A 20,631-nucleotide genomic window follows, 5' to 3' on the forward strand; every position below is an offset into this window, starting at 1 on the left:
ATGTGCACCACCCTCTTCCTGCTTAGCACCTTGGCCATGCTCTGGCGCCGCAGATTCGCCAACCGGGTCCAACCGTGAGAAACTGACTAGGCCATGGGCTGGGGTTGGGGGAGAACTACTAGGCTGGGCTACAGCAGAGCTGAAGGTGGGCAGGCGCTGTCTGGACCTCCAGGGAGGCTGGGAGGGATTTGCAAGGAATCCCTGAGGGGCTCCCCCACAGAGTAGGGGGAACTTGGAGCTCTTCAAAGACACTGGCTGCAGTCTCCAGTCCCATAGCCCAATGTGGCTAGGTCTTGCCAAAAAGCAGGAGAGGGGATTTGGGGTCTGGGCACTGCCCACAGTTCTTCCTGCCTGTTCTTCCCTCCCACAGAGAGCCCAGTGGAGTGGATGAGGCAGTTACGGGCAGCAGCTTGGAAAGAGACCTCCAGTCCTCAGGCAGGTAAGGCAGAGGCGAGTCTGGGGTGGAGGAGGGAGGGTGCTACCAAAGAGGCTGCCGCTGTCCCCTGGCCCTGTCCGTGATGAGCAGGGGTGTGTGTGTGTGCTGTATGCTAGCCCTCGCCCCAGCCACCCTGTTCCCTGTATGCCTGGTGGGCAGGCTGACTGTGTTCTCCAGTTGGGAATGGGAGCCCCCAGCTTCTCTGGACCAAAGCTGCTCTGCTTTGCTTGTCTGGGTGCAGGGTGGTCCCCAAGGTTCCTTCTGTCAGAAGGTGCAGGGGCAGTGGAGAGAGGGATGAGGCAGACGCAGCTCAGCGTTGCTTTGCTCGCCTTCCCTCCCCCGTCCCTCTCCCGCTGTCTCCGCCCAGCCTCAGCGGCTCCACTGCCTGAGCCTCCAGCGGGATTCGCTGTCCAGTCCCCAATAGGAGGCGCAGGAGGAGCATGACATCATCGGCTCTGAGCGCCATTGGCTGGGCAGCCCCTGGGGCAGGACACTGTCTCCAGCAGCCAGAAAGTTAACTCTTCCCTAGGCTGAAGCCATGTGGCCTTTACAAGGGGTGAAGTTTTGGGAACTTCCAGACTTTTCTTTCCCTGGATGACCAGTGTCCTTTGACGATAGGGGCTCTTATGCCTCAAAAAACACTGAAAAATCAACAAATATTTATTAAGAACATACTGTTTGAAATGTTCTTTTGTGCCTACGGACCCACCTAGTGCGGGAGCCCTATCTGAAGAGTGACATTCTCTCCTGTGGGAGCGTCTACTAGTCCCCTGGCACTGCTTCTCTCGCTCCTAGTGAAACAGAGTGTGACACCCTCGGGCTGCAGGGCCCCTGGAAGGAGGGTGTCTCCGGGCTCAGAAGGCTGAGACAGTCAGCATGCATGCATGCCCGTGCACTCCCATGTCTCTTTCAGGGTGTGGAACCTGCCTGCGATATGGCCCTTAGCTATGTGGAGACTGGCGAGCTGAGAGAAGCTGAGGCTTTCTCTGTGTCTTGGCCCCTGGTTTCTCAGTCCTGGGATCCACCAGGTTCCGAATGTCAGAAGGCCCACGGGGAAGCCGTGGGCATGTGCGGGGAACAGAGGCATTTCTGTCATGCCCTTCCTCCACATTTAGGCTAGCTGAGATGGTCACAAAAGTGCCTAATGACTACTATTGGTGAAACGGGCTGGCATATACAAAATGATCATCACTAGGCCTCCCACAGAGGAGGCCCTCAAATGCTCACTGGTCCTCACTGTTGAGTTTGGATCTAGAGTTGGGCAGCCAGTGTTTAAATCCTGGCTCCCCTCTTACTAACTGAGAGACTTGGGGCAAATCATATAATCTATTTACTTGTATTAAACTGGGATTAATAATAGAGTGGTTGTGAGGTGTCTGTGAGGTTTAAATGAGAGAATGGTTGTAAGCACTGGGCACAGAGCAACTGCTCAGTGCAGGCGAGTTCTTCTCCCGTTGGAATCTGACACATGATCAGTCTTTATTCACCCCCAGATGTTTCTCATATATTAACTCACTGGGAAGTCTCAATAGCCTCAGAAGGTTGGCAGGATAAGTGTTTCTTTGTTTTTTTTGTGAGGAAGATCAGCCCTGAGCTAACATCCACGCCAATCCTCCTCATTTTGCTGAGGAAGACCGGCCCTGAGCTAACATCTATTGCCAATCCTCCTCCTTTTTTTCCCTGTTTCTCCCCAAAGCCCCAGTAGATAGTTGTATGTCATAGTTGCATATCCTTCTAGTTGCTGTGTGTGGGACGCTGCCTCAGCATGGCCGGAGAAGCAGTGTGTCGGTGCGCGCCCAGGATCCGAACCCGGGCCACCAGTAGCGGATTACGAGAACCCGGCCGCCAGTAGGGATTGCAAGCACTTAACCGCTAAGAGAGCACTTAACCGCTAAGCCATGGGGCTGGCCCCAGGACAAGTGTTTCTATCTCTTGTTAATGGTGGAAGATACTGAGGGACAGGGAGACGTAAATTTCTTGCTCAAGGTCATCCATCCGGTTTGTGGCTGTTATGGGACTGACAGGCCCCTGATTCCAGGCAGTCCATCTCCTCTAGGTGAAATGGGCCTGGACCTCCTGTCAGGAGAGGAAAGGCCGAATCTGGGACCATCTGGCCAGGCCTGGCCTGGTATGGCCTAGCCAGAAGGAAGCAGATGCCTATTAACTCCTTGGAACCCAGTTAACCCAAAGAACTGGCCTAACATCTCACATCTCCTGCTGATGGCGGCCGCCACGGAAGGCTGGCCCAGGGTGGGGGTAGGGGTGAAAATTCTGCTAATTCCACAGTCAGAAATTCCAACTGTATGGTTTCTTGGGTGTTCCTGCCTGTCAGTAGTGGGGTGAACTGCTAGGCATGGGGTGGGAGGAAGAAGTCCGGAAATGCAGGACGGTCATCCCCTCCAATCCTCTGACTCTTGTGCATTTCTCTGTTTAGGGAGAAAGAGACTCTGAAATAAGCCGTCACCTCTTCAGGCGGAGCTCAGCCCAAAGACGGGAATCAGCTTGCCAAGGCAGGTAGGGCCAGGCCGTGAGCCCTGGAGGGCAGAGGGCAGGGCTGGGGACAAAGAAGGAAGAATATGCAACGCCTGGCCACGTGGGAGCAAAGCAGGCTGTCTTCAGCTCTGTGGTCATGGACAGAGGTTAGGAGAGGGAGGTGGACTCCTTCCATGAGCTCCTGCCTTGAGCCTGTTCTGTTCCAGGCCTCGGGGCCAGGGTGAGTTTTAGGAGCACCACGTGTGATCTTTATAGCATTTTCTAGACTTGGGGATGAAGTGGTGGTCATTCTGGGGGCCCGAGGCAGTGCTAGAAGACTTCCAAAGGAGAGGTGGTGTTCTGGAATGTCCACTCTGCAATACCAGCCCCTACCTTGGCATGGGAGAAAGTGCCGATCTGGTCTGGTTTTCTGTTTCAGCTCAAGTACTAGTTTTCCCCCTATCCCAGAAAGATGCTGTGGTGGAAGAGGCAGCAGCAAGAGGGAGAATGGGAAAAGCAGCAATCGAGAAGTTATATTCCTAACCTTAGCCCCTGGATCTGCCAGTTCTCACTTCTCCCCAAGCCCTGGCTGTGGGGCTCCTGAGGCAAGGCCTGGCCAGGAGGGGCAGAGATGCTCATTGCTCTGGGATGGGCTGCCATCCTCTGAGTTCCTGAGGCTCATCTGAGGCAGGCCCAGAGAGAGGGACTCGGTGGGGTGCACCTGGTTAACTCTGGGGCAGCCCATCAGCCAGGCTAGGGTAGGAACAAACCCGGGTGAGGGGACTCCAGAATCGAGGGGCAGCTCATGTTGACTAAGGAGGGACTTCCCATTCATTCTCTAATTTAATCCTCACAATAACCCCACAGACGGGGCATATTACCCACATTTTAGAAAGGAGAAACAGAGACAGAGGTTAACTAACTTGCCCAGCGTCACCTAGCTAGTAAGTGGGGGACCCCAGGCTCATATGGAGGCTGCAGAGCCCTTGTTCTTGCCCTGAAACCACCTGGAAGTTTGCAGGTGAGAGAAGGGGTTTCACTGGCTTGGCCGCCTGTCTCTGACAGCTCAGGAGCTGTACTGTTAAACCTCAGCTGTGGTCCGGGCAGTGTGGAGTCAGACCGCTTGCCATGCTGGCACACACTTCCTGTGGCATCTGCCTCCCCCACCCTCGTCCCCAGAGCTCACTCTGTCACTGGCTGCTCTGCTGAAATTATCAATAAGAAATGCCAGTTGGATCTGTGACATGTCTGCCTGTGGCTGGATGGAAGCAACCCACAGCTTGTCCTGTGTTTTCTGTGTGTATGTGCGTGCGTGCGTGTGTTCCAAATAGGCAGTAGCATGTGGGAAGGGAAAAAGCATGACGCTTGTTTTTGTCAGTCTGCTGACTGCTCAGTAACGGTGGCGGTGGCGGCGCAGCCTCTTTTGCCCCCAGCTGCTCTGCCATTTCTCTCTCTTTACAATCCTGCCCGATCCTGAGCAGAGATAAAAGCAGATTTCCGCTTCTGCTCCCTGAGATCCAGGCGCAGACCCTGCAGGCAGCTGCTCCTGACTGTCTCACAGTCATTCATCTTCCAGAGCCCGCATCCCCACATGCGCGTGCATCTCTCCTCCCCTTCCAGCCCGCTCTACCCACTCAGCGGCGAGGTGTCTGCCTGGCTGGCCCCTGCCCCTGACTTTCAGGAAGCAGGAGATGGAGGAATTCTCTAGACAGCAGCACCTCAGCCACCACTCCACGCCTGAGGGAAGGAAGGAAAGGGTGAGATGCAGATCGAGGGAACCCACTCTGAAGCCATGGGGAGGGGCTGCTGATCCCGCAGGGAGCCTGGCAGTTCCGTGGGAGCCTCTCAAAGTAGCGCAGGGCGGAGGCAGGGGAAGGGTCGCACCAGGGGAAGGAGCTCTGTGCTGGAACCATGTCCAAGCCCCATTGCCTACTTGACATGGGCCATGAGTTTGTGACCACCTGTCTCAGCTCCCGTCAGTCTGTCTTTCTCCCGGGAGGCGTGGGCCTTCGTGGTGACAGGACTGTCAGGCTGAGGGCCAGAGGGCACTGTTCCCGAGACCCAGTCTCTGTCCCCTGATCCTATCTTTGCATTCATTCTCTAATCTATTTGCCATGTTCCTGTCACTTCATCCTTGCCTCTGCTCTCTGCCATTTCCAAGTTGCCTGTCTCCTTCCACTGGTCTGAGGAATAGTCAGGCCAAGGTCACCTAGCTGTACTGGGGCTGGCTCACAGCCCAGACACACATCCACAAAGTGACACCCCTTTGCAGCACTGTTCTAAGAACCTACTCAGGAGATGGTGGCTCCTCCAAGGATCCATTCCCGGTGAAGGGAGGGAGAGCAAGAGGAAGGGGCTGCTGGTGACGGGGGGATGTGTCTGCCCAGGCTTGGAGGCTGCTGGGCGCTGGCAGCTGGGGTGCCATGTGGGCTGGGAGGGAGGGGCTCTCTCCCTCGGAGAGCAGGCTGGCTTTGGTGGGAGCAGATTGTGTTTACACCTTCCCCACACACCCAGCCCACGCTCACCTCTTATTCCGGGGGCTCTCCCACCCCTGGGCTCTCTGCACAATCTGCACGTTTGCAGCTCCTGCTACAGAAAGTTGCCACCCTCAGCCCAGAACTCCTCTACAGAAGGCTGCCTGGGTCCGAGGTGCCCCTTCCTTGGCCTACTATCTCCCATCCCAGGGACTGGTGTGGAGCCCATGGTGGGGGTGAACCCAATGTCCCCAAGAGGCTGAGTCCTTCTCCCCTCCCATTCCCTTGAAAAAGCTGCTGTTTGGAAATGGGAGCAGGAAAGTTCAGGGGCTTGGTAGACTGACCATAACAGGAGGGAGGGGATTAAGAGCAACAGGAGAGACAGAGCTGAGGATGAGAGCTGGGTCACTCCCGGTCCAGGGTGCTGGCTGTTATGAAATGATGATGAAGAATCTAAGAGCAGGGAGCCCAGAGTCAGAGCACTGGACTGGACTCTTGACCCCACCACCACTTCCTACCTCTGTGGCCTTGGGTAGGTTACTGAATGTCTCTGTGCCTCAATTTCCTCATGTATAAGATGGGGATAACAGCAAACCTATCTTACAGAGTTGCTATAAGGGTTAAATTAGGTAATGTGTGTAAAGTGCTTAGCAGGCTTAACTGCGTTCACTCTGTGTGAGCTGCTGGGATTGTGTTCGTGAACTGTCAATTACTGAACAATTAGTAATTTCAGAACAATGAGTAGAGGCCCTCATCTCCTCACCCCATGGCCCTCCCTGCCTGGTCTCTCCTCATACTCAATAGCTGGGCTATGGGAGATTCTGAAACAAATTAGAGGACAGCAGAGGGGGGCTACTCTGTGGGGGCACCTAGTAAGAGCCAGCACCAGTAAGACTGTACAAGTCTCCTTTGGGGCCCAGACCCCTGTCCCAAGCTCCACTGGGGGTCGTGGCCTGGACACCTGCCGCCTAACTGGCTCTGCTTCCCTAAATGAATCTCAGCTTGTAAGGAAGACAGGAGGTGCTTGCCCTGATGCTTTTCCGTCCTCTGTCTGAATGCTAATCTCTCTGCTGGTGGAGCCTGAGTGACAGGGAAAAGGCTGCTCTGAGCTGCAGGGTGGCCGAGGGCAGCAGCCGGGAGCAGGAGGTGCTGTTGTCTGCTACTTCTGTGGCTGAGACGCAGGGTTGCTGCCAGTGTCTCCTGGAGATTGGAACGTGACCAGAGAGTTAATGAGGTGGCAGGGGTAGAGTGGGGGAGCAAGGGAAGCAGCTGTAGCAGCTGCAGCAGCTGCTGTTGTCCTGCGTCACCCTAGGGTGCAGCTGCAACTGCAGGGAGCACCCGCCCGTCCCAAACGTGTGTGGCATGTATGTGGGCAGGGCGGTCCTGGGCGAGGGTGTACAGCAGAGGCCCCGGTCCAAGACGAGGTGGGCACGATGGCACGAGAGCAGGGTACCCCACTGGTCCCGCAGTACCTCAGGGCCCCTCTGCAGGGGCCTCACTGACAGGAAGAAGCCCAAGACCTTGAGCTAGAGGAAAGTAATGCTTCCTCGGGAGCCTTGAAAGGAAATGGCCAAGTGGCTTACACTGAGGTTTACATTAATACAGTGATAACGATACTGACAATACAATTCATAATGGCTAATGTTTTAAACACTTAGCACATGCTAGGCACTCTGCCCCGTGCTTTATTTATCAGCATTGTCTGGTTTATGAGGCAGGACCTGTTGTTATCCTCATTTACCCAGTGAGGAAAGTGAAGTTCACAGAACCTGCTCAAGGTCACTCACAGCCGGTCGTGAAGCCAGGACCTGCGCCTGGGCAACGTGACACCTGAGCTCGTGAAGCTGTTGGGGCAAGGAGGACCTGAGTCTGGAGTCGGAGGCTGTAAGGAAGTCCCAAGTGTGACCCATCCACCAGGGCACAAGAAAGGAGAGCTGTGGCCCCACCTGCGATGCCTTTGCATGTGGGCCGGGTGGGCCAGGGTTATTCCACTGCTCTCTCTTCAGGAACTCATCACTCAAGGGCAGACCAGACTCTGGGCACCAAAAGGCTAGTCCTTGTCTGCCCGGTGAGGGGAGGGAGGAGAGCTGTCTCTCCAGGATCTGTCATCCCCTCAGGGAGGAAGCAGTAGCCATTGGCAGGGATGACAGACAGTGAAGTCATCACTCACAGCCACTGCCACTCTGTTGCCTCCTTCAACCAGGGACAGAGCCCCAGGGAGAGAAGAGGACGGCAGCCAGCAGCCCAGCTTCCTGAGGAGGAAGGCTTGGTTTTTGCAGGGGGAGGGCACAGGGCTGGGGACTAAGGAGGTGGCTTCAGGAGGGACCCACTGACAGTCCTTGCACCTAAGGACTACAGACCCTCTGTGTGGGATACATATGCCCCCTAGTGGGGATTACGTCTAGAGGGTGGCTGAGAAAATTAAAACAAAAGGAAGATTCACCGGCCTCTGACCTATGAACCTGAGTAGGAATGGCCAGTCCTGTCCCTATGTGCAAACACACACACACACACTTAATACCATATGCGGAAGCCAGCTGAACTAAGCATTATAAGAAATTATTTAACTTATTCACGTGGTCACTTAACAAGCAGGTACCGGGAGCCTCCAATGTGCAAATCCGGTGTTAGCTGTTGGGAGTGATACAGCAATGAGAGGGACAGTGCCGGCCCTGCCGGTGAGTACAGTAGAAAGATCTGGCCTGGGAAGCCCAGTTCTGCCAGCTCAGCTGCGGCCTGGTCATGTGGCCTTCCCTTCTCTGGACCTCAATTTCCCCATTTAATAAGCGTGTGTTGAACCCAGGTGGGCTGCTGCTGAGGACGTAAAGGACGAATGACCATCCTCAGGAAAAGAACTGTCTGCTAAAATGAAGGGGATGGACCAGATGACCTCCAGGTGCCCCAGAGATTCTCCCAATCAAAAGAGACTAAATCAAATGGACTGTGTTTGGAGGTGCTAACAAAGACTCGCCCACTCAACAAACATTTATGGGGTGCCCTTGTGCCAGGCACTGTGGATACAGAAATGAATTTTGACTTCCTGCCACAAATGACCAGAAAACTGGGCAAAATATAAGAAACAGACACTTGACAATAGGCAGTACCCAGGACAGTGACGTGACTGCCTCGGCACCTGCCTCAGGCAGTCCCCCTGCATGTGGCCTGGGGAGGGGACACCAAGCAGACCACGGTGGTCTCACTAAGGTGAGGAGACAAGGTCAGAGTTCAAGACAGTGTGGTGTTCCTAAGGATATACACACAGATCAATGGGATCCAAAACAGACCCAGCAAAGGTGATTCAATGGAGAAAGAAAAGTTCTATCAACAGAATACAAAAAGCACTAACCATAAAAGAAAAACAGATAAATTTGGCTTTATCAAAATTCCTGGAAAGACTGGGAGAAAACATTTGCCAGGGAAATATCTGAGAAAGGACCTGTATACAGAATATATAAAGAACTTTTACAACTCAATAAGAAGAAGACAGCCCAATAAAAAAAGGGAGGGTTTTACTAGCCACTTCACAAAAAGTATACATACGGCCAATAAACACACAGAGAGATGCTCAACGTCATAAGTCATCAGGGAAATGCAAATCAAAACCACAATGAGATACGACTACACACCCACTAGAATGGTTAAAATTGAAGACTGACCATATAGGTGTTGCCGAGGGTGTGGAGCAACTGTGACCCGGGAATGCGTGGCTGGGGGAGCGTAGGGAGTTACAACCACGAGGGAAAGCAGTTTGGCAGTTCCAAACTGCCAAGAGGAATGAAAACTTACGTCCACAAAAAGATCTGTACAAAAATATTCACGGCAGCTTTATTAATAATAGCTCCAAACTGGAAACAACCCAAAGATCCATCAACACGTGAGAGGATAAACACACTGGTCTACGTATGCGATGGAATAATATTCAGCCATAAAGAGGAAATGAACAACTGATGTAAACCACAACATGGTAATGCAGGGAAGCCAGACACCAAAGAGTACCTACTGTATAAATCCATCGATATGAAATTCTAGAATAGGCGAAACTAAGCTAATAGAGACAGAAAGCAGATCAGTGGTTGCCTGGGGCCAGGGCTGGATAAGGAAACCGACTGTGAAATGGTGTGAAGGTGCCCTTTGGGGTGATGGAAATGTTCTAAATCGTGATTGGGGTTATGGTTACATGGGTGTGTGCATTTATTGGACTACTGCACTGTACATTTTACATGGAATCATTTTACTGTATGTAAATTATATCTCAATAAAGATGAGTTAGAGTTAAAAAAAAAATCAACAAGAATGAAGACCTGATCCTTGTCTTGCTCATGGTCTAGTGGAAAATCCAGACATGAAAATAAATAATCATAAAACAGTGAATATTAAAAGAAGTACAGTCATGCGTATAACAATGGGGATATGTTCTGAGAAATGCGTCATTAGGTGATTTCGTTGTTGTGTGAATGTCATAGAGTGTATTTACACAAACCTAGATGGTGTAGCCTACTATACACCTAGGCTGTATGTTACTAACCTTATGGGACCACCGTTGTACACGCGGTCCAACACTGACTGAACCATCCTTATGCAGCATGTGACTGTATGTTGAAATAACAAGAGTTCCGATTATGGAGTGTTTCCCTTGTGCCAGGCAAGTGCTAGGTGCTTTGCATGCATAATCCTAAAAGAGTCCTGAGAAAGTTTCAGATGATCGCCCTCCTCCTCATGTTACTGATAAGAAAATGAGGCTTAGAGAAAGGTAAAGTACCTGCCCAAGGTTACTCAGCTAAACTCAGCAGAGCGGGGACTTGACTCCAGGTCTGCCTGGTTGCAGAGCACGTGCTAAACTGGCCTGCCACAGGAGCACTGAGGAAAGAGCCCAGGGACTGTTGCAGCGTCTCAGCTGAGAGTGCAGGGGAGGTACTGCAGTATGAGCTGGGATTTGCTAAGCAGAGGAGAGGACGAGGGGAAGGAAATTTCAAGGTGAAGAGAACAAACAGCGTGAGCAAAGGCTGTGCAACAGTTGTGAGAAGGCAGAGGGTTCCGGGAACAGAGAGACGAGGGGAAGGAAATTTCAAGGTGAAGAGAACAAACAGCATGAGCAAAGGCCATGCAACAGTTGTGAGAAGGCAGAGGGTTCTGGGAACAGAGAGACGTGTCCAGAAAACAGCTGAAGAGGTCAATGGAATGTTATCTATTCTTCAAACTCATTTATATTTATGTTTTTAAAATCCGTTTTTAAGTAACTTGATTAGAGGCAACAGCTCTGCGGAGGAGGCGAGTGAACTGTGCCCTGTTGGTAAACCCGGGAAGGAATCCACTGCAAGCCCAAGGTTGGCTATTCTCCTTAAGTGGGGTATTCATTGTTACACTTCTCCTCCTTGACAGAGGATTAAAGCCACATTCAGGGACCCCGATTTCTGCTAAATGGGACTTGTAGCACTCTTTCATGGTCCTGAGAAATCGCAGAAGAAAAAGTCCTCTGTGCTTTCATGATGGGCTTTCTGGCTGGATGAATTAAAATCACTGGAGTTAAGCAAAACATGTTCCACTGTCATAGCGCATTTTTTTCAGCAAACCCAGCACAGTGGTTAAGACCATAGGTTTGGAGAGTGGGTTGGCTGAGTTCAGATCTCAATGCTTCCACTTACTAATCACTTTCCCTGTTCTGAACTTTGGCTTCCTTGGCTGCAAAATGGGGGGATAATAACTGTGCTGTTGTGAGAATCAAATGAGTTAGCACATAAAAGGTGCCTAGGCTCGTCACGTTTTATACATTAAATATGTACAGCTTTTTGTATGTCAATCAGACCTCAATAAAGTGATTAAAAAAAAAGTGCTTAGAGCAGTGCCTGGCATGGAGTAAAGATTTAATATACATTAGCTGTTATTTTTTCAGAAAGGTAATGTGTACACATTAGTTCATTTTCTTTATTTTGCCATGGCCCATTCTTCCGGGGAATTATTAATGACAAAAAAAAGATTTGGAAAATATTGGTCTTATCATTTAGGATGATTTTGACTCTAACAGAACACTAACTTAAAATGATTTAAACAGTAAGGAGATTTCTTTTTTACATGTCACATTCTGTATTGCACTGAAACTAAGATGCCATTGCTCATAAGATGCATCCCACATTCAGAAAATGTAAAAATATGTGTTTCTGAATCAAAACAAAAGGTCTGAAGTTAGGGAGCTTCAGGACCGGTTATTCAGCGGTTCAAAAGCATCATCAAGGACTCGCTCTTTCTTCTTTCCACTCTGCCATCACAGACCTTCAGCTCTTGCTTTGAAACAAGCCTCACAGATGCAAGATGGCTGCAGCAGTCTCAAGCATCACATCTTCAGGATGTCCCAAAGCCAGAAGAGAGGCTGTTGTTTTTAAAAACAAGAAAACTTTCCCAAACTTAGCAGAATTGCATCATAGACTTTTTCCTAGAACAATTCCCGGCAAAGGGAAGAGATTTATCTTATGGGTCTGGTGCAGACTAATCAAGATCCCCCCCTTAGGGCTGGGGAGGGGCTTGCCTCCCCCGAAGCTCCCAGCTGCCCGGTAGTGCTCTGTGTAGAAGACGGAGGAAGAACAGCTGCACACTGGGCAACTAACAGTGCCGGCCATCCATGGGATGAACTTCCGGTGACGGCACTGCTGCAGCTGTTCCCAATGTAAGCAGCCACCTGCTTGGAATATACCTACCCTCCTTCATGGTCTTACTAATAAAATCAAAGACTCCTTTCCAGGTTAAGACATTAACTTCAATATTCCAAAGACTGTTTTCTATTACTCTGGGTTTCCATACCATGTCTTAAATCCTGTTAGTGAATGGAGCTCAGGCCCGCTGACCACCTGAACACAGCAGGCCAGCTGACTAGATCTCCTCTTTGCACTCAGAGCCTGGTCCCTGAACGGCACTGGGACTGGCACCACAAGCTGCCCTGGTCAGCTTGTGATCTACTTCCGTCACTTACCACTAGACCATGTCACTCTTTCCATGTCAATAAATATAATTCCACCGTATGTAAAACTCAGATGTCCTAGACCTCACCAGCAATGAGGGCAAATGAAATCACAACATTTATACTTCAGTCTCAATAGCTCTGAGCCCTTGCCTGCTCATTCAGGAATTCTGATGCATTCTTGGAAGTCTTTCCCAGTTATTTCCAAATTGCCTAAGCAGTGTACCTGACATGTGCTCAGGCACATGGCCTCTCACTGCATTTTGCTCTGGCCTCTTGGCCACTGCCCAGCAGCCCGTGACAGCCCATCTACCTTGAGCCTGCTGCTGTTCCACTGGTGCCCAGCAGGTGTAAAAGCTACACTGTGGCTTATGGCACAGCGGCCCTTCAGGAGCTCTGAAGAATGGCTCTCACCGCACACTGGGTGGCAACCTAGTGTGGGACCCAAGAGAGCCCTGCTGGAGCCCAGAGCCTCAGAGTGTTTCCCAGAGCAGCTCCGGCAGCCTCTTATCCTCTTTCTTCCTGCCACAAAGTGGCTCCAAACAGTGGAACAGGTGCCACTCCCTGTCCAATTTCATCCCTAACCACCCCTACAAACACAAAAACTCTCTTCTCTCCCCTGTCGGCCTCCCTCAAACCCCAAACCCTTATATAACACACCAATTTATATATATACGGGGCAGTACAACTTAGTGGTAAAAGCACGGACTTCACAGGCTGGGCTCAAACCCTGCTTCACCAGTTACTAGTTGTGAGAATTCGGGCAATTTACCTAATCTCTCGATGCTTCTGTTTCCTTATGGGTAAAGTGGGGCTAGTGATAGTGCACTCCCAGTGCAGTGGTGCAGAGGAAAGCAATGAATACAGGGAAAGTACTCAAGCAGTGAACGGCACATGCTAAGTGCCGCAAAGTATTAGCTGTCGTTACCGTTGTGCCTGCAACTGATCACTTGCCTACCAGTTTCACAAGCAGCTTTCGGCAAATTCCACACTTGGAATTCCCTCTACAAGTCGGAAATGAAAGACACGTAGTTTGCAGGGAGAGAACCCATTCTTTCTTTCGGAATTATACAAGATAATTTGTCTTCAAGGGTAAGGTAGAGAAACTTAAGGGCCAATTTGACAAGTTAGAAGTTCTTGCTAAGAGAGTCAATGATTATTTCTTGAGTACTTGCTATGAGCAGAGGCATCGGAATACCACCTAGGCACTGCGAGGAAATTAAAAAGAAAAAAAATAATTAAAAGAGACTTCTGCCTTGAAGAGCTTACAATCAAATTAAAGGAGGCAAACAAAAATAAATGGGGGAACTTGAAAATAAGCACCTGCAACATATTACCACATACGGAATAATATAACCCAGACGAAATGCGACTGAGATCATTGCTAAGGGGCTGATGAGAGTGGGGAGAGGGTAATGCAGAAAAGGTTCCGTGGTCTTGCAAATTTAAACCAATTGCCAAATAGGTGTAAACTCTGGCCTTGACTCTAGTTGTTGTTTTGCCCAAATGTTACTTCAAAAACGAAGCCAGGGTGGCTGCCTGAAAAGTAAGTCAGAAGAAGCAGTGGGTGTTACATTCTTCTCTGTTCTTTTCATAATTTAATTTTTTTCCTTATGGGAATTAAAGCCACACAGCGGGACCTGCAGCGAGGGGCTCGCACCCGGGTTCAGGGGAATTTAGCGCCGCCCGGGGTCTTGGGAGCAGCCCCGGGTTTTTAGAGCCACCTGGGGTATTTGGAAACGCCTGGGGTATCCGGAGCTGACCCCGGGGTAGCTGGAGCAGCCCTGGGGCCCAGGCGCACAGCCGGCCCGCCGCTCTCGGGCGCCCTCTGCCGCCGCGCCCGGGCCTCACCGCTCTCGCCCCAACTTGAAAAACAGTAGAGCCGGATGTCGAACAATTCCCCAGGAATGTCCCTTCCCTTCACGAACGCAACCAACTACCCCAGATGAAATCTGCAGAGCAATTAAGAAGGAAATCCAGCCCGGACTCAGTTTCCTCTTCCGTTCCCCTCGTGAGGCCCCCTCGAAGTTTCTGCGCGCTCCCCGAGTCCGGGCCAGGGACAATCTGTGCCCCCAGAAGATAAATGACTGTGGCTGAAGTGACCGTCCATCTTCGTTTTCTAACGGCCATGGCTCTTCACAGATCATGCTTCCCACCCCGGGCTCTCTACTGTCCCTCGTGGCGGCCACCGTCTTACCCCGGGCTCCAGAGTTGCGCTGAGGACGCGACCGTCCCCTGCTGCGGTGGTTTGACTACATTTCCCATCAGCCTTTTCTCAACATCGCGAGAGCTCCGGCGAGACTGCCGGGAAGACTTGTGCGCAGGCGAAGCCCTACTCCCTTTCCGAGGCCGGCCGCATGGCTGGAAGTCATGGCGGCCTCCTGCGGGGCGAGCGTGGCGAGCAGCCTTCGGCTTTTGACGATGGTAAGACTGCGGAGGTGGGAAAACGGAGTCTTCCTTGACACGGCGCTAGTACAATTTGCCTCCCCTTCCTCAGGGGGGAAGTGGTGACGATAGAGCGGTCTCCGTTTTCATAGGGTGGTTGGGATTAACTGAGATACTGGGTGAGAAAAGGCTTCCGAAACGGCGCGAGTGTTGACGACTGAGGGGAGAGAGTCCAGGCCCACCCTTGGCGTCGGAGGGCCCCTCCCGCGGGAGAGCGGTCCTTCCAGCCTGTGCCACCCGGTGCGCTGCACAGCCACCCGTGTGCTGAGCTTGCGGCCCCGCGTGTGTCCCCGGTCCGCCCACGGGGCGGGCTGACAGTGGCGGTTCTTAATTCACTGCGACAGTGTAACGTCTGGGTACTTGACTCGTCCTGGACTGCCCGGAGGATGGCCCCAATCAGTATTTAATTCACAGAGAGTAGTCATGGAATTGTAAACTTTGGAAAGCCGTAGTTTTTTTTTTTTTTTTTTTTTTGAGGAAGATCAGCCCTGAGCTGACATCCATGCTAATCCTCCTCTTTTTGCTAAGACCAGCTCTGAGCTAACATCTATTGCCAATCCTCCTCCTTTTTTTTTTCCCCCAAAGCCCCAGTAGATACTTGTGTGTCATAGTTGCACATCCTTCTAGTTGCTGTATGTGGGACGCGGCCTCAGCATGGCCGGAGAAGCGGTGCGTTGGTGCGCGTCTGGGATCCGAACCTGGGCCGCCAGTGGCGGAGCGCGCACACTTAACTGCTAAGCCAGGGGGCCGCCCCGTAGTTTTACAGTGAACCTTACATGCTCACTTTTTTCTTTCCCCGCAGGTCTTTGGTGTCTGCAGAGATGGTGAGAGCAGACCTGCAGGTTGAATCTTAAAAGTAATGAATGGAGCCCTGAAATGAGTAAGAATGGGTGCAGGCAGGACCTGGGTGGGCGCCAGAAATGAGGAAGCCCAGGTGGTGTGAAGGCCTATCACGTACGGTTCAAATTCTGTGAATACATGTTGACACATAAGTTCAGTTAGGGTGAGAAATCGGCCTAGAATCCAGAAAAGAGGAGGGTCTGTGCCAGTGTAATTGGGGCCACTAGGTGTCACTATTTGAAACCAAAATGGATGCCACGGCATACAGGGATGAATGGGAGTTTTGGAAAGTGAGTTTCAGTTGGCTGGGATTTGGAAATGTTTGTTAGTGCTTGAGCCAAGGATGATTTAAAGTTATCCCTGTCTGAAAGGACATCTTTTGTGAGGAGTTCTGACTTTCTGAGGCTCAGCTTTTTAAATACCAATCTTGAGAGTAAATACTTAAGACTGTTTCTGTTACAATGAAGTGTGTTATCCATATTTCTCTTTTAGATTAAAGGTGTTGGCTGTGGACTTTGAAAAAGTCACGGCAAAACCATCATCTTAGGATGCTGAGTGTAAGGATCTTTGTGATGAAGTTTCTATAAATGGTAAGATTTTAGTTCTTGCACAGAATTGTATAGGTTAGGATCCCTTTAAGTATTATTGGTCTGTTAAGATTTCAAGGATGTGTGGGTCTTCCAGGATTGTTACAGCCCGCATAAGGGAACTAATTATGGAACTCTCTTTGCTAGGCTCCTTGCCAAGTGGTCTCACAAAACAGTATTTGTTACAACAACGCTATGTGAGGTAGACATTTTCCTCAATCTGCTGCTGAGTAAATAAACTGAGGCTTAGTGAGTTCACTTGCCCAGAGTTACACAGCTAAGTTTTTTTTTTTTTTTTGCAGAACCATGAAAATATGGCCAATTGATATGATTTGGCAGGGCATTATTTTTTTCTTCAGCTTTATTGGTATGTAATTGAACAACTGGTTACTCAGACCGGTGGTTCTCAACTGGGAGTGGAGGGTGTTAAGTATCCTGCAATGCACAAGACAGCCTCTGTGACAACGAATTATCCCCCCAAAATGTCAGTAGAGCTGAGGTTGAAACCGTGTATTAGACTAACTTGAGAGATCTGGGCTCTAGTCTCAGCCTGTTATCGGATAACTGCACCAGAGCCTTATTCTTCATTTGTAAAACAGGGTTAGGTTTGCTTTTCAAACCTGGCTATAGATCACAACTACCTGCAGAGTGTTAAAACATACGCATCCCTGGAACCCACCTCCGGCATGGATGGGAATGGCTCTGGAGTGGGGCCCGAGAATCGTGTGGCAGTTTAAGAGCGGGCATGTAAGAACAATTAGATGATCTGATCTACTTTTAGCTCAGGGATTTTTATTACAGCAAGATTATAGTACTGGCTATTTTTAAGTAGCTCTCAGGGCAGATCTGTAATCCTCTATCTTAAAAAACTGAAAGACATGCTTGCTCTGCAGGATCTTTTTGTACACAGAGGTGAGTGAAGGAGAAAAGACCTTGTGTGATGTAGTTGCCTCCTGGCATCAGGTACCTTTTGTGCAGCTGGCCTTCAGTGGCTGGCTGGAAGGAGTAATCTGCACTGTCTCAGGCAGTTTACCAACACTAGAGAGAGACTAGAATATATACCCCATGCTCCGCTATCAGACACTTTGTACTGGGAGAGACCTTGTCTTTAAAACAGCAGGAACTGTCAGTGTGTTAGGTCTGGGATACTGGCTACATCTAGGCACTAGATATAAACAGTTTTTGCCTTTGAGGGAAAGCACATTCTAGTAAAGTAGACAAGATTGAATGAGAGTTCTCAAGAGGGAAGTAAAGCAGAATTTGGTAAGGAAAAAATAGTTTGCGTGTGCCCTGAGTGTCACTGCTGTGGGCTGGTGGATTGGGAGAGCTGAGTCCATGATGATGTCAAGTTATCCCTGGCTGAAAGCAAAGAAAGGTCTTTCTGTGTGGAATTTGGATGTCTGAGACTCAGTTTCCCAAGTTTGCTGTATAGAAAATGTAGGCCTGATTTAAAAGTGAGCTATTGGAGAGATACCTGTGTCTATCTTCTTCAGTAGGTTTTTCTTTTGCAATTTCTCCTTGCCAGCTCCAGTCTCACCTGCAGTTTGAGGCTGAAAAGCCTCCTCCAGAAGAAGACACTAACTGGCAGCAGCACCGTGTCAGCTGCGCTGGCCCGAAGTGGAATTTTTCTCGTGCGTGTAATAGATAAGACCTTCCGAATGGGCTTAGGTAGGGTGCTCTTTTTGCTTCCCCTGCCCTGGATTTAGGGTTGTGCTAAGTGGCCTTCCAAGGCCCACTAATACACTGGGCCTTGGTGTATTAACCAGTGGTGACGGATGGTGCCTTGGGAAGGCTCTTGCCAGCCAGCCCTGTGGAGGACCGCCCCCCCGCCTTGCACAGTGTAGCACATCAGACTTTAACATAGGTTTGTTTTCTTTGCTAGATGTCTGCAGTGTGTGAGACAGAACTGAACTTGATTTGCTTGAAGCAAGTGAAATGACTGCTCTCCTATTATTTGTAAGCTGTTCATTTACATCTTACATGTCCCTAAGAAGCCCCACAAACCTATGATGGTTAGTTATCCCTGTCTGAAAATCTCAACTGAGGGAAGACAATCTATTCTGAGGCTTAAGGGTTTGTCCTTGTGCTCTTAAAAGAGGTTCAGGCTTTATAAGGGATCAAATTGAATGGAATCCAAAGGGAATTGCATATACCCTGCTGAGACCCCTGTCTAGTGCATCATCCGTCTGCAACTTGGAAACCAGTGGTGTAGCTGCCCTGTCACGCTCTAAGCCCTTTGATTAATGGCTCTGAGGATACAGGCTATAAGAGGTGGCAGAAATGGACAAGTGGCCCAGATTTGGTTTATACTCTTATTGCAGAATGAAAGAGTGCTTGTCACATATTTCAAGAAAATGAATGTGCTCTTTGAAACAGACAGGAATGTAAAATGTATGCCAGCTGTGGCAGTGAGAATATTTAAGGACTCTGACCTCTTGCCTCTGCACCGTATCCTGACATTCAGGAAAGAAGAGGTACCATGGCACTAGCAGAGCTGTTTGGTTTCCAGGTGCTTTGTTAACACCAGGACCTCTTCTCAGCTTAGCTCAGATCCTGTCTGAATGGCAAGGCTGGCAGCAGAGGGCTGAGTTGGCTGGCGTGTGAGCAAGAAAGTAGCAAAGTGGTGCTGGGCAGGGAGGGTGTCTGGCTTTGTTCCCATTTAAATGTCAGGCTTGAAGTGGGCACAGATTGCCTTTTCTTTTGAAATTGGGAGGTATGTGCGGGCTGTTTATATTTAAGGTCATATTTGTTTGGTCACCAAGGAAGCTGTATTTGGGGTGAGATTTAATGACCTGAAAACTGGCCCCAGCGGCTTACAGCCTGTAAGTAAGACAAAGTGCAAGGACGGTTAGCAAGTGGGGAAATCTACTTCCTGGGTTAGAGTCGGCTTGAGTAGACTTGACTGCTCCACAGGATTCAAGTAAACCTCTAGGTTTGACTTTAAAAGTGTGACATCCAGAGCGGGGTTGAATATAAATGTCCCCAGTACCCCATAGTTCTTCTCCCCTGGCCACTTTCCAGACACTGCTCCCTCACAGCACTGCCTCCTGAAAACAAGCAGCCAAGTCATCTGCAACTTGACTGCCTGCAGTGGAACTGTCTGATTGTGCCTTCAGCACACACACAGGCCTGGTGATTGGTTAGAATGAGCGTCTCTGTGATTGCGTTGTGTGTGTGTGTGTGTGTGTGGAGATCAGCCCTGTGCTAACATCTGCCAATTCTCCTCTTTTTTTTGTTGAGGAAGACTGGCCCTGCGCTAACATCCGTGCCCATCTTCCTCCACTTTATACGGGACGCCGCCATGTGCAGTGCGTCCGTGCGCGCCCAGGATCCGAACAGGTGAACCCCGGGCCGCTGCAGCGGAGCGCGCGCGCTTAACCGCTTGCGCCACTGGGCCAGCCTCGTGTGATTGCATTTTGTTCTCTAAAGTAGTTTATTCTTTAAATTTAGCCTTCAGTTTTGAGTCCCTTGGTTGGCTGCTATATCAAATGAATCTCCTTTGCTTTTACAGGTTATCTCCCAATGATCCCAGATGGGATCAGCACAGCCTCTGCTGCTAATTGCTAATGCCTATAAAATAATCCCCGAAAAGGAGAATCATTTAAGAGTTCTTTGGACTTCATCTGCAAAAGTAGCCAAAGAATTCAGGTGACAGTGAGTTTATCCCAGAAAATCTTGGGCAGTTAGTGAAATTAGGGGCTAACTAACAACGTTCAGAACTCCAGTTTAGGTGATCTGGGTATAGCTCATGTGTTGGCAGAAATGCAGTGATTGTAAATTGAAAGTAATTAACATGTACATGCTCTGTTGGGGGAGACAAGGGGAAACAGATGCTCAGCCTAGAAAAATGTTTCTCAGTGGATTTCCTGTTAAGTCAATGTGTCTTGGGCTTAAATTTTGAAGTGCAAATAAAAATGTAAAAAACTGACTCTCTAGCATTGTGAATTTCAGATTGACACCCACGTGTGAGAACAGTATTTTATTCTGACTCAGTAAACATTCTTAGATAAGTGAAAGTTTCACCAAATAATAATTGGGGCTAACAATTACACAGGATGCAATCAGATTTTGTTTCCCACTAAGTTGATTTTGTACCTCTCTAATGGGTTGCCACCCACAAACACAGCACTTCTGAAATCTAATGGATTGACAAAGGGTCTGATAACTACAAATGTGATGGGAATAGAGAAAAGTAAAGTGTTATGGATAAAAGAGGGTCAAGAGTCCTAAGTTTGGGCAACACTGGGTTACTGAGGCAATCCGGTTTCTTTGCTGTCACTCTATAAGATATACCAGAATGGACTGACTGTCATCGGTACCATATGTTTCCCACATTTGACGACATGCTTTCTAGATAGTTATTCTATCCAGAGAAACATACTTGGGACACTGCTTTCCTCAAGACCAAGGAACAGTTTGGTGTTGCCA

General features: G+C 49.8%; 1 protein-coding gene, 1 long non-coding RNA gene and 3 other non-coding genes across 11 annotated transcripts; all 5 read left to right on the forward strand.

Moving 5' to 3' along the window:
* On the forward strand, positions 1 to 825 carry PRCD (photoreceptor disc component). The gene is made up of 3 exons (XM_087441894.1): positions 1 to 74; positions 371 to 439; positions 804 to 825. Exons 1-3 carry the CDS (start codon positions 1 to 3, stop codon positions 823 to 825), a joined length of 165 nt encoding a protein of 54 aa, XP_087298020.1.
* A 13,833-nt stretch (positions 826 to 14,658) lies between these two features.
* On the forward strand, positions 14,659 to 20,131 carry LOC106802224 (uncharacterized). Of its 7 annotated transcripts, none has more exons than XR_015554769.1 (8): positions 14,659 to 14,755; positions 15,579 to 15,656; positions 16,109 to 16,206; positions 16,506 to 16,570; positions 17,729 to 17,871; positions 18,086 to 18,159; positions 19,444 to 19,542; positions 19,715 to 20,131. It is a non-coding gene; the product is annotated as an uncharacterized LOC106802224 (long non-coding RNA). The 7 variants fall into 7 exon arrangements; XR_015554766.1 differs by having other exon boundaries at positions 14,660 to 14,755; positions 19,448 to 19,542; XR_015554765.1 differs by having other exon boundaries at positions 18,086 to 19,542.
* LOC147915073 (small nucleolar RNA R38) lies at positions 15,949 to 16,026 on the forward strand. Its single transcript, XR_015554801.1, has one exon. It is a non-coding gene; the product is annotated as a small nucleolar RNA R38 (small nucleolar RNA).
* On the forward strand, positions 17,531 to 17,614 carry LOC147915074 (small nucleolar RNA R38). The gene has a single exon (XR_015554802.1). It is a non-coding gene; the product is annotated as a small nucleolar RNA R38 (small nucleolar RNA).
* On the forward strand, positions 18,202 to 18,274 carry LOC147915075 (small nucleolar RNA R38). Its single transcript, XR_015554803.1, has one exon. It is a non-coding gene; the product is annotated as a small nucleolar RNA R38 (small nucleolar RNA).
* Positions 20,132 to 20,631: the final 500 nt, after the last annotated feature.

This window comes from Ceratotherium simum, chromosome 16 (genome assembly GCF_057802395.1).
Source record: "Ceratotherium simum simum isolate JZ-2026a chromosome 16, ASM5780239v1, whole genome shotgun sequence".
NCBI classification, from domain to species: Eukaryota; Metazoa; Chordata; class Mammalia; order Perissodactyla; family Rhinocerotidae; genus Ceratotherium; species Ceratotherium simum.

Excerpts from the sequence above, each read along its gene's own strand:
- PRCD (XM_087441894.1), top strand. The coding sequence starts at position 1 with ATGTGCACCACCCTCTTCCTGCTTAGCACCTTGGCCATGCTCTGGCGC. Across the intron at positions 75-370 it reads TTCGCCAACCGGGTCCAACC|AGAGCCCAGTGGAGTGGATG; the intron begins GTGAGAAACTGA and ends TCCCTCCCACAG. Across the intron at positions 440-803 it reads GACCTCCAGTCCTCAGGCAG|CCTCAGCGGCTCCACTGCCT; the intron begins GTAAGGCAGAGG and ends GTCTCCGCCCAG.